Here is a 12,049-nt window from a genome sequence, read left to right on the forward strand (position 1 = left end):
GGCTTTCAAATATATGTATTTATTTATTTACATAAAACAAGTACATTTTAAGTAAATACTTTTCTTTATTGTTGCCACTCTTTTCCCCATTTCTTCTACAGCTAACTGACTCAAAATAGAAACATGCAATTATTTCTGTAAAGTCATCTGGTTTTGTTTGCATTTTTGCTTCAGAAGTAGCAGCAGAGAATAGAAGGTGCTATTGGCATTGAGTATCTTAATTCCATACCAGCAGAAATTTGTGGGTTATTAAAAAGGGGGTCCTTCAAACCAAGAAATGTCTTTATTACTTTTTATTAGCAGTACAAATTAGTCTGGGTATAGAAATGTGACTTAATCCAAACACAGTTTTAATTGCAGAATAACAAGTAGCTGTCCATCACCCCTGTTGTGACAAACGTGGCCAACAGGCTTAATCCAGAAACACCATTTGTCCCGCTCCAAAGAAATACAGAGGTTTAGCCCTGCAGCTTGAAAGGAATTACCTCCGAGGACTGCAAAAAGGAACAGAGAAAAGTTAGCTTATCTGGAGACATGGAAAAGCAGCATCCTTGGGACAAGGTAACAATGCACTGTCTGTGAGATAGAATATAAGTAGGCCATACGAGTTGCTTGATGGCACTCAGTGGAAAATGGAGAGCTACTTCAGAATACAAAGCACAGCTATAAAACACTCCTTACACGCTGTCCTGTACAGAAATTGAGCAAGGCATGGCACACTGACTTAGGCTTAAAGCAGGCTGCATGGTTCACACCAGACAGAACTATTATGGACATGAAGTCCCGAGGTGGCAAAGAGCACTTCCAAACGCCAAAAAAAGACACAAAGCCTGCAGGAGAGTGCGCAGCTCTCTTACGGGATGCTCAACACATGCCTCTTGCTCAGTATAACAGCAATTTCTTTCTGTAGAGGTCTTTCTGCTGGGTAAGTAATATCACACAGTGAGAGCAGATCAGCTGGGCTGCTATGACCACCAGGTGAAGCGTTCCAGTTTGGTGACATTAAATGAGACTAAAATACCTCAATACTCTACAAAATGGCTCTCAGGCCAAGCAATACAGTACAGACCCAGATATCCGTATTACAGTGGCAATCCACCACATCCAATTACAGACCAAAACAGTAAAGAAGCAATAAGCTAAAAATCAGAGCTCAAACAAGGAAAAACAAAAAGAAACCCAAACCACCCAAGAACCCCCCCCCCCCCCCGAAAACCCAAGAGTTAGAATTCATTTTTAAAGTGAACTCGCAACATTCTGTGATCTGTTGGACTGATTGCAGCGTAACCTTATATTATCATTATGCCCTGCTGTGAAACAGGCTACTGATGTGCTATTTATATTTCTGTCCTCTACTTAATTCAGTCAATTTTGGACTTCTCATCTAATTTAGATCTGAAACCTGTTAGATTAACTCCCTTAGAAATATTTGACTATACCTTCCAACCTGCACTGCAGTTAATGGATTTATCTGCACATATGAACAATAGGTTGTCGTGTTATACATATATATATACACACACGTACCTCAGTGCTAACTTTAGTACTCAATAATATCTTTCATTATACTAAAAAATGACACATTTGACATGAAAAGATCTTTCTTTCCTCTCAGAATATTCATAATATTGGCTGGATTTTCTTCTGTCATATTAAAGTCAATGGCTTCTCTTGAAAACAAGAAAAAGGATGTTTGACTATGTCCCAATTTTCATAAGACAGTGCAGGCTGTAGTACAGTTTCTTCCTTCCTTTTTTTGTGAAAAGCTGTAACAATAAACTTTCTTCAATTACAAAAAATTACTTATTTCCCTACAAAAATAAAAAAAAATTCAATCCCTCCAAAAAATAGAAAAATCAAACCATTTCATAAGACAGAAATGTTAAGTTTATTTTTTGGAATACTGTTCGTATATTTTCTTGAACATGCCCTACAAGGGCTCTAACTTTTCCCTCCTTGCATGTACCTTGAGTGATCACGTCTTTTATGTTTGCCTTAAGGCTTCTCTTGCTGGTGGATACCACAGCTGAAATTTCCATAGGCTCCAAATAGCAGCCTAGACTGAGCACAAAAGGGATGTTTTGGCATTCTAGTTTCTGGGAACAGAGTATTTGCTCTCTGGTACAAATGAGAAGAAACCTATAGAAAAATTCTGGAGAACTCTACAAGAATTTTTAATATGACAACCTGTACTACAGCCTTTAACACCATTATGTTCCTGAATCCCAAGTTCTTCTGTTGGCTCTCTTGTGCTAAAGCTATTCAGAAGCACTCTCTTCTTTACCTCCTACAAGTTCTTCAGGGCTTCTCTTCAGCTCTTAGCTGCAGTGGTGCCAGAAAGCAGCGAGTTCCATGTTAATGAAAAATGACAGTTATTGTAAGAAATATTTCTTTTAACCCCAATACAAATGTCATGGTTGTGATAATGTGTATGTAGGGCTTGCAAACATGTTTTTTCCTCTGGGATGACAGTTCCCAGAAAAAAAATTACCAGAATATTTGGCAGTTTTCAAATATTTAGGAATTTTGGATTTTTGAGGGAACTTCATGAGCCAAAACTGACACATAATCATGAAATATCCCATGGACCTCCAATATGCTACAAAATTTGCCAATTTTATTTTTATTGCTAGAATAGTTCACTCCACTATAATTGCAAGTTGGAGCATCACTGCCCACCACTCTAGAGTTGACTAAAATTCTAAGTGGAAGAAGGTAATTTTCACTCTATTATTTAAGAAACATGCCTTTCTCACCAGGAAAAATCAGAAAAGGGAATAAATGAATGCCAGTGTGAAGGGTTTTTTTTCCAAATTCATTGCCATCTAGGCACTAAGTGGACTGAAGCATCATTCTGCTTGGTGCATGCCTCACCATGACAAACCAGAACTAAGCAAGCCATGCTCTACAGCCACAATTTCAGATGCAATACCCATATTTTATCATGATAACCTCCCCTACAGCATCACATGCCTTAACTCTACATGCTTGTTTCTCCTCTGTTTATGGCACTCAGCTTTCCTAAACTTCAAGGAGGGAGTGTTCTAGATGAAGCCTACCATAAAAATATCAATGGCCCTTAGTGTCTGCATGGTAGTTATGACTTACCTAAAAGAAAAACAAGCAAATCAAAAACTCATAAAGACGACTTACTAATTTGTTAGTGTGCAAAAGATTCTGCATACTTCCTTAAAATTAATAAGGAACCCTAGCCCTTAAAACAAATTTTATCAGCTCTGTTGAGAACTTGCAATGCCAGTTTTCTTCAAATAGCTCAGTATTTACGCACACCAATGACTGTAAGCTTCCACAGTGCAAAGCACAGTCAATGAATACCTTACCTATGTTTCAGAATTTTTATTTAACTAGACAATTATGTACTGGAATGACAAGAAAACAAATGGACCTTTTTGAAAAATCCTTCAAGTCATCTGCCATAAACTGAGTATGTTAGTCCACACAAAGATGATAATATTGTCAAATTCTTCTCTGACAAAAAACAGTACAGTGGCAATGTTAACCTCCCAGTTATGATGGAGATAGTCATCTAACCCTGTTCTCTTCAGCATCATCTCTGCAAGTACAAATCCAAATCCCCCACACTGAAACTTTATGTCAATAACATATTACAGTACCAATACAAGTCTTGTGCATGTTACTCAAAGAAATAGAAAACATTCATGACATTTTGATATCATGCATTTACAGTGGAACTTTAAAATTAAAAAATATATAAGAAGTGAACCATGAAAGGCCATAAGGTATAGAACAATGTAATTCAAGGACATTCTGTAGAAAGAGAAAGTGTTTCCTGGTAAAATTAAAAAACAGACATGATGTAGGAACAAATTATGAATCAATTGGTCTACAAATAGAAAAAATCTGTGGAAATTTATAATGAGAGTAATGATGAATGTACTCAGTGTTCTAGTTAAGAGCCAAGTGGGCCATTTCACATGATGCTTTACGGTAAATATAACCAGGCCTTTATACGCTATTATTTTTATTCCCTGTCATACACGTACCCCTCAGGAATAAAAGTCTAAAACATCCAGACTCTTGGCTTGGAAACAGCATACATTTTTTATTTGGTGCTAGTTAGAATCTGACCAGAATCACAAATTCCTGAAGACAAAATGGAAATAAGAAAAAACAATATGGGAAAGGAAAAGGGAAAGGGAGAAACCAGTGAGACACATTCAAAAGAAATGTGGAAACATCACAAAAACCTATGTATAAGTCCAAATAAATTTCGTTTGCCATTTTACAGTCCAGTTCTATAATTTTTAAGAATCTTCGGCAACTTCTCACGTGGCCTTCATTTTTTAAACAGCTTGCATAACTTAGTATCTTCAACACTAAATTTCCCCCCATTTTACCCAGATCATTTATGAATATGCCAAACAGTTCAGACACTTCAGAAGTCTCTATGGGACTTCACTAACCTGGAACGCTTTTGCCAGCAACAAGACCAGTCACGTTCCTGCCATCAAGGCAAGCTCCAGGCAGGCCTGCAAGTCACTAGGAGGAGCTACCCAACCTGAGAGCCCCACCTTGGTGCACTTGGACTCATGCAACAGCCCTAGCTACAGATGGGACATGGAAGGAGCCCATGCCATGTGGATGTCTACTAGAAACACTTCCCTCCAGCAGAATAGCTCACCAACAGCAGCCCAGCACTGCTGTCCATCTCAGCTACCTTTCTCAGCTACCTCTGCCTTGCACAGAGTTCAGAGGTGGGAGACGCATCTCATTAAAGAGAGAGATGATGGTGCTGCATCAGGAGAAGCATGAGATCAGGCTGAAGAAAGCGAGACTCGGACTCAGAGCACAAAGCTCTGAATTTCTAATCCTCACCTCAACACATCACTGACTCGGATCAACACTCTCAACACAGACAACATACTTAATCGTATTCTGAGAAGTGGTCTAACACCTCTAACACCTTTCCAAGAAAAAAGTTGATGCAGAGAACTGGCACAAGCTTTTTTTAGCTCAGTTTGTCAAAGTTATTTGCAACCAATCCAAGCTGGGTTAATAGAACCATAAAAAGTTGGACATGTTATCTACGGGTTCTGCTAAACCTCCTTACATTACAAAACACACATGGACAAATGAGTACATAACAAACAAAAGAAAGCACAGAAGCAGGATCCAACAGCAATAGAGACATCTCAATGGCAGAAACAGAGCTCTAGAACTACACTTTGAAAGTAAGAGATGCACACAAAAACTACATCATGTAACTTCACAAGGTGAGATTTTAAACAACTCCAGCTGAAAAAAAATATATTCAGCAGACTAAAATACTGTATTAATTCTTGCACTTCACCCAATCTGTAAGAACAAAAAATCTACCTAAAAAATTAAGTAAAGCATCTTTTAACAACACAGGAGAATCAAAAATGGAGTATGCAGAGACAGGCACCATGCATTTCACTGTCCCACCTCCTGTCTCTAGCCTGCCACATCATCCAAGATTAGGTCAGACCCCCTCACATCACTGACACAAGGATGATAAAGGGAAAAATTGGGAGAGAGGCACCACAACAGAGATGTGTCTGTCCCAAAATAATACAAAAATGCAGAACATATATCACTGCAAAATATTGTAAGATAAAGAGTTATGAGAAAATCTTACCTGCAACATAGTCACCAAATCCAATGGTAGTTAAAGTGATAACCACAAAGTAAATTGCATCTAGTGTGCTCCAGCCTTCTATGTGCTTGAATATAACTGCAGGAAGAGCAACAAACAGCACGCAGCCAAACAGTATGAATATTATTGTTGAAATTATGCGAATCTTTGTCTGACTCACATTCCATTTCTGGAAAGGGAACGGGAAAGAGAGGAAACCCATCGTTAATAAAACTGCGCCACTGTACGTAAGCACCTATCACCCACAGTGAGCACTACATTGCTCAAGAGGACAGTCCATTATAATTCTCAAACAAACAGGGAAATCAAAGCAGGGTTTTATTTTGAAAGGGTTTTCAAAGCAAATATGACTATCCTAGGAAACCTTTGCCAGTAGGAAATACAGAGCAGCGCTGGACTCTTCATTGTGGCCACTTTTGTGATCTGGGTGAGTGGCATGTGTACCATTTATTCATATTAACAGCTGATCATGCTAAAGTTTTGAGTGGGAGCTAGATATCTGAGTGAGCTTCAGGTAGTGCTTGCACCTGCAATGTCTCTGCTTTTGTGCATCCACAAATAACTGAATAAAAAAATGGTGAATTTTAACCATACAGTTCTCTCTAATCAAGTAACTGGCTAAACAGAAAGACAGAAAATAGAGCTGGAAGGGACATGAAGCCATCACCTTTTCCAAACCTGCCCTCTTCCAAAAACAACCCCACCTAAGCCACTGCAGACACATTACTGGCCAGGCAACATGTGATCATGCTTAACTGTTATTGTCATCAGAAAGTTTTCCTAATGCTTAACCTGCATCTCATCTCCTTCTAGTTTAAGTCTACTATTTATGGTCTTATCCAAGGCAAACAAAGAAGTCACTCCTTTGGTCTTTCCAGTAAACTTTTACAGGTGCTTTCTTTCAGTCATATGTTCTTCAGACCAAATAAATGCATTTCTTTCAGTCTTTCTTCACCCGTCTATTCTTGTTGCTTCCCTTGGCTCCAGCAAATTAATCTATGTTTTGTTAAGTGTTGTACTCAACACTAGATATAAAAAAATACCACAAAACAGAATGGAAGGATCCTTTCTTACACTTTGCCTATTTATTTATTTATTTACACTTCTATTTATACTTCTAACTATGATGTATGCTTTTTCACAGCAGTATGACATTAACCCATGTTAGCATATGAGCCCCTAGAGTCCTCAGAACATTTCTACAAAATTTCACCTAGACAGCTGTTTCCTGAAATGTAATTGCATATTTTATTATTCCTTCATATAGTACTTTGAATTTGTCCTTCTGGAATTGAATCCTATATATTCAGACTGCTTTTCAAAATTTTCAAGATCATTTTGAATTCTAATTCTGTCCTCCAACTTTTAGTTCTTTCCCCAGCTTGAGATTATCTGTAGATTTAATGAACCAAGTCCTTTATCTGTTGTGTAAGCTATTAATGATTTTTTTTAAAGTGTACCAAAGCTAGAAGTGAGCACTGCAAAGTCCCATGCATGCCCTGCCAATTTGACATTTTTCTAAAGTTTTCCATCCATCCAAAGCATGTTGGTTCAACTTAAAAGAAGCAAGGGAATGCACAAAACCAGAAACTTTCACAAAAGGAGACCAAAAATGAAATCAGACTGTTCATGAAAAATGTTTTCTTGTATTTAAGTTTAATGCTAATGGAAACCACGTTTTACAGTCAGCCTGACCAAGGTCCAGCTCTTGTAACCCAAATCACAGTAGTATGGATTATGGCAACAGGAAATTCCCTGCTCTGACCCACCAGCATCTCCCAATTCTTCTTTTGGAGAACTAGTAAAGGGAGTGCTCCAGACTGCAACATATAGATCAGTATTTTCATTCAGATATTGCCAAAAGTGGGCAAGATGCTGCTTTTTATGTTGGGGCATTCATGTTGTAGGGATACATCCATTACAAAATAAGGAAAACTATTATCCCTATGAGCAACCAGCTAAGAGACACACAAATAGGTCTCAAATCTTTTGTACTTTTAAGCAAAAAATAAAATTCAGTTATAAAAAACCAGAAAGGATAAAAATAAAATGTTCTTATAGAATGTTGTTCCCTTTTTTAGACAAATCTCAATGGAAATGGATGTTCTTTACCAGTATCTTGTCTGGACTTGAGCTGATGTTTCAAAGTAAAAAAAACCTGCCTTTACTTAAAAAGCTTTCAAGTTTGTATTTACCTATTGCATAAGACTACTCAGCACAGCTCCAGTTTGCTTTGCTTCAAAAATAAAGCCATGGCAGACCCTTTCAACATAGAAAAGGTGTGCTGCATTGCAACATTAGGGCTTGTTGCAGAAAAACAAACCTTCTAACACTTGCAGCGCTGATGCAAACAGCTAAAAAGCCAGGCTGCTTACTAAATATTCACTGGATATGACATGTTCTACATATCAAAAGACAAATAGTATTTCATACATGTTTTGAATATTAGGTAATAGTTAAACCTACAACATTTTATTAAAGGTTAGTAAAACACCTAAATTATTAATTTTATTAAGTTTCATTATGCCATTTATTCTATGCTTCAAAAATATCAGTAAATACATTTTAATAACGGCATTAGTAAAATACAATCTTAATAAACTTTTCTGTGTGTGAAACAGACTAAGTCAAGCAAATTAAGTTCCTCTGCTAGAATTCAAGGCATTTCATTGTTAAGGACTGGCTATGGCTGAGCTTTATCAATATCTGCACAAGCTTCTAGTCTGTTTGACACGTCTCTTCCTCTACTAAAGCTGTGCCACTATGCATGAATAATTAAAGATCAGTAGCCAAAGAAAATGAAGGGCATGAACCTCTAGGCTGTGCTAAGCAGTTTAGCAGAAGAGGCTGAAAATACTTTGAACTGTAGAACATCCTACAACCTAGTGAGGAGACCAGAGGAGTCCAATGTCAGGGAAGCACCAAGAGGCTCTGTACCATTTAGGCTGTCCTTATTCTGTGAATGCCCAAAGCTTTAGTCACCTACAGACCCATAAATCTGGAAATGTAGGTGCCTGCAGTCTGTAAGCATTTCCTCAAGTATATGATGGCATCTGAGTAGAGATTTTAAGAACTGTGATTTTAGACTCAGACACCAAATGTCCTTTATGAATCAACTCAAAGCAGCAGCAATAATTTCCACATTACCCCTCCAGCTCCCCTCTTCCATCTCTCGGAGTCACTGATTTCCTATCACAATCTATATGAGAACCTTTAAAGGTAAGCATCACAGCAACCTTAGGAGCATTATAAGGGCAAAGCAAAAATAAAATATTTTGGATCTTGTTCCTCTTCTCAACCATAATTATTGTAGAAAATGTTGGGCTTTGTCCAATTCTCAATTAGAGGTGTTCAATAATATGTTTAGACTTCGCAAAGTTCTTCCTACGTTTTGCTATACGTCTGGTTACAGTGATGAGCTATACCCTGTTTTTCAGACTTTTCATTTCACTTGTTAACTTCAGAACAACGAACAGCATGAAAAACACATGAGGCAGTCAGCATACTCACAACAAAGGTATCTTCTACTTTGGCAATTCCTTTTCCAAATATTGTCCCTAGTTGATCTCCAACACCAGCCAACAGAAAACCAAAGAGAGGAATTCCCAATAAGGCATAGATGATACAGAATATCTTTCCACCTTGTGTGCGTGGGGAGATGTTTCCAAAGCCTAAATTACAAACAACTTGAGATGTTTAAGAAGTTACATACACTACATTACACATTTTAAAAGGACTCTAGGAACAGAACAGTTAAAAATAGGTCCTACTAGGTTAACCGTATGACACAACAAACATTGTGAAAAATCAAATAAGTGTAGGTCATATAATCCTCTCTGAGCTAAAATTAAACTGCTGCAAAATTCACCAATTTATTTTATTTTGTATGTGTACTGTGGAGAAGAAAAACTCTCTCACAGGTTTTTTGGTTTTTTTTTTAATAAATGACAGCTTTTCTTATCTACTACATGTAGTTAATACCAGTTGGTTAAGCTATGCCTTAGCCTCTGCTACATGGAAATGTCTGTTACTGGACTTGTAATTGGCAGGCTGCAGTACTTGTAAACAAGATACAATTTTCCTTCAGATGTGCTGTGTTTCAAAGTGAAGCAGCCTGAAAAAAACCCACTTGGATGAGCAAAACAGTGATTTCTAACATAAATGGGACTACTTAGAGTCTTCATTATTAAAGGCTCTGGTTCTTTCAGTGTTGCAAACAAAGCTTAAAGAAACAGTTTACAATTCACAGCTCTGTCTATTTGAGAGTGGAAATCATTTTGTCTTCACTGGCTTGGGTAAAAGAGCACCTTGATACACCTGTGATCCTCAACTTCTGCTGGTCCACTTAGAATGGAGAAACTGAAATACAAAGAGCACAGGCCCCAGCATCTGTGAAATGCCCTCAAATGCATCTCCCAGGATTGTTATTTTAATGATTTGGCCAAGGTCACATAGGCAGAACCCTACAGACAAGTTTCATGAGCATCAGTCCTCAGTTTTAATTCAAAATTTTTTCTCCTCCAAAGGATGACTCATGTTTTGAGGGAGCAGTATTAGTAACACCCTAGCATTTTTGACATTGTTTCACTTTTCAGCACAAAAATGTGTGCTTCAAAGGAGGCCGGAGGGAGAACTTGTCAGAAAAAGGCTTATTTTCCATGGAGAAATTAAACAAAAGCCTTTTTTTAAAAAATTACCTTTTTGGTAGAAAAAATAACTTGTAAATAAAAACCAAAATATTTTAGCAAGTAATTGAGAAATCTGTTTCTTAGTGTCTTAAATTTTACATAAGAGATACTTTTTATATACACAAAAATCATTCAATGAAAATCCAATTTTCCTGTGAAAAAGCTGATAGACAAATTTTATCAGCTCTACTGAGAACTTGCAATGTAGTTTTCTTTTAAAAATAGCTTAGTATTTTTGCACAATGTGACTGTAAGTTTCTACAATATAAAGCAGATTTCCTGAATATCTTCACTATTTATCAGAATTTGTATTTAACTATTTTGAGCATGTTGGTTTAACATATAGATTTTCTTTATGAAACCTATTATCTTAATTTTTGGTTCTGCTTCCATGTAGGTAAGCTATAGCAAAGCTCTGTTATCAAAACTACTTTTTCCTTTCAGTACACAGGAGACAAAGCTGCCCCTCACTCAACTTCACTAAAATAAGTCACATTGGGAATATATTTTACTCCTAGATATTTTGCCCTAATATCAGTTTCCAGATAGTAATTGTGTAAGCAATAAATGCAATGTTGATTGATAGAGTTCAGTTAGATAAACAAGCTGATATTAATATTTTCCCCAAATCTTGACTAATAAACCCTGTCAAACTAAACAAAAAGGACAAAATTACAGAAAATATCACCAATTACAGGTTATGGAGCCCTCCAACTTTGTAAGTTTTCCCTGCACTAATATAATGGAAAAAAAAAAAAGTCTGACTCAGGCAAGTGGAAAAAAGTCACAGTGCCTTTAGACCAGCCTAGTATCCTTCCCTAACCCAGAGCCAGGGCTAAAATTACTGATTATTATAATTCAGGAAATTTCAGCTCTACTGAGTTCACTCTGTCCCTTCATGCACCAAGCAGAAAAGACCCTTGAGTTTTAAAATAAAATTAGCTCATCACCAACCAAAAAGGGACAAACAGATCCAAGCTACTCTGTTTTCATAAACGTGCCTGTTTATGCATCAACAGGAGCTTGAATAGTTGCCAGGGTGTAATTCCTGAGGGGTCTTAATGTAATTCAGAATCAGGGGTCTGGATATATCAGATTTATAACACTCATACTAGAGGATTTGGAAACTGCCCTCCCTGTTTTTTTGGTGTAAGAACTGTATTCACTTGCTCTACAAAAGTGGTGTCTCGTAATGGTGACAAAATACCAGCCCCGTAAAGCACATGCCAAGCGGGCAGTTTTGCTCAGTTAGCTTCATAAAGCAAACTGACATTCTCTGTGCATCCCACAGCTATCACAGAGACAATTGCTACTGCAGCGTACTTCTCATCTGCTGCTAATTGGTATGAGGACACGAAGTTCACGTTCAGCTGTATGTATTTTCCTCCCTAAATCAGTCACATCTTGCTCAAGAAAAGGACGGTACCTCACTTCTACACTCACAAATTCTTGCTTTTCATCCTGAAAAATGACAAATGCTTTTCTTCCATAAGCAACAAAGAAGGCCTTGTATTATTAATTATACTTTAAAAAATCTCACACATTACTGGATGAAATAGTACTCCAACAGGTAGTAGTTTACCTCTGTCCAGACGCTCACTGCACATAATACAAACCATGGCGCTCTCGTGGTAGGACATGTACTTTAGTGAACTGATCTGCCAAGGGGTTTCCATCACACAATAATCATATTTCCTACAGT

At 37.3% G+C, this 12,049-nt stretch overlaps 1 protein-coding gene across 5 annotated transcripts in view; it reads right to left on the reverse strand.

The window, feature by feature from the left end:
• Nucleotides 1-12,049, reverse strand: part of KCNK2 (potassium two pore domain channel subfamily K member 2) — a 127,014-nt gene that overhangs the window by 20,084 nt on the left and 94,881 nt on the right. For all 5 annotated transcript variants that reach the window (XM_052805228.1, XM_052805229.1, XM_052805230.1 and 2 more), the window contains 2 exons: nt 9,170-9,330; nt 5,642-5,828 (listed from right to left, as the gene is read on the reverse strand). In XM_052805228.1, the coding sequence (XP_052661188.1) occupies nt 5,642-5,828; nt 9,170-9,330 (348 nt within the window). The remainder of the gene's footprint in view (nt 1-5,641; nt 5,829-9,169; nt 9,331-12,049) is intronic.

This window comes from Harpia harpyja, chromosome 13 (assembly GCF_026419915.1).
Source record: "Harpia harpyja isolate bHarHar1 chromosome 13, bHarHar1 primary haplotype, whole genome shotgun sequence".
Classification (NCBI taxonomy): domain Eukaryota; kingdom Metazoa; phylum Chordata; class Aves; order Accipitriformes; family Accipitridae; genus Harpia; species Harpia harpyja.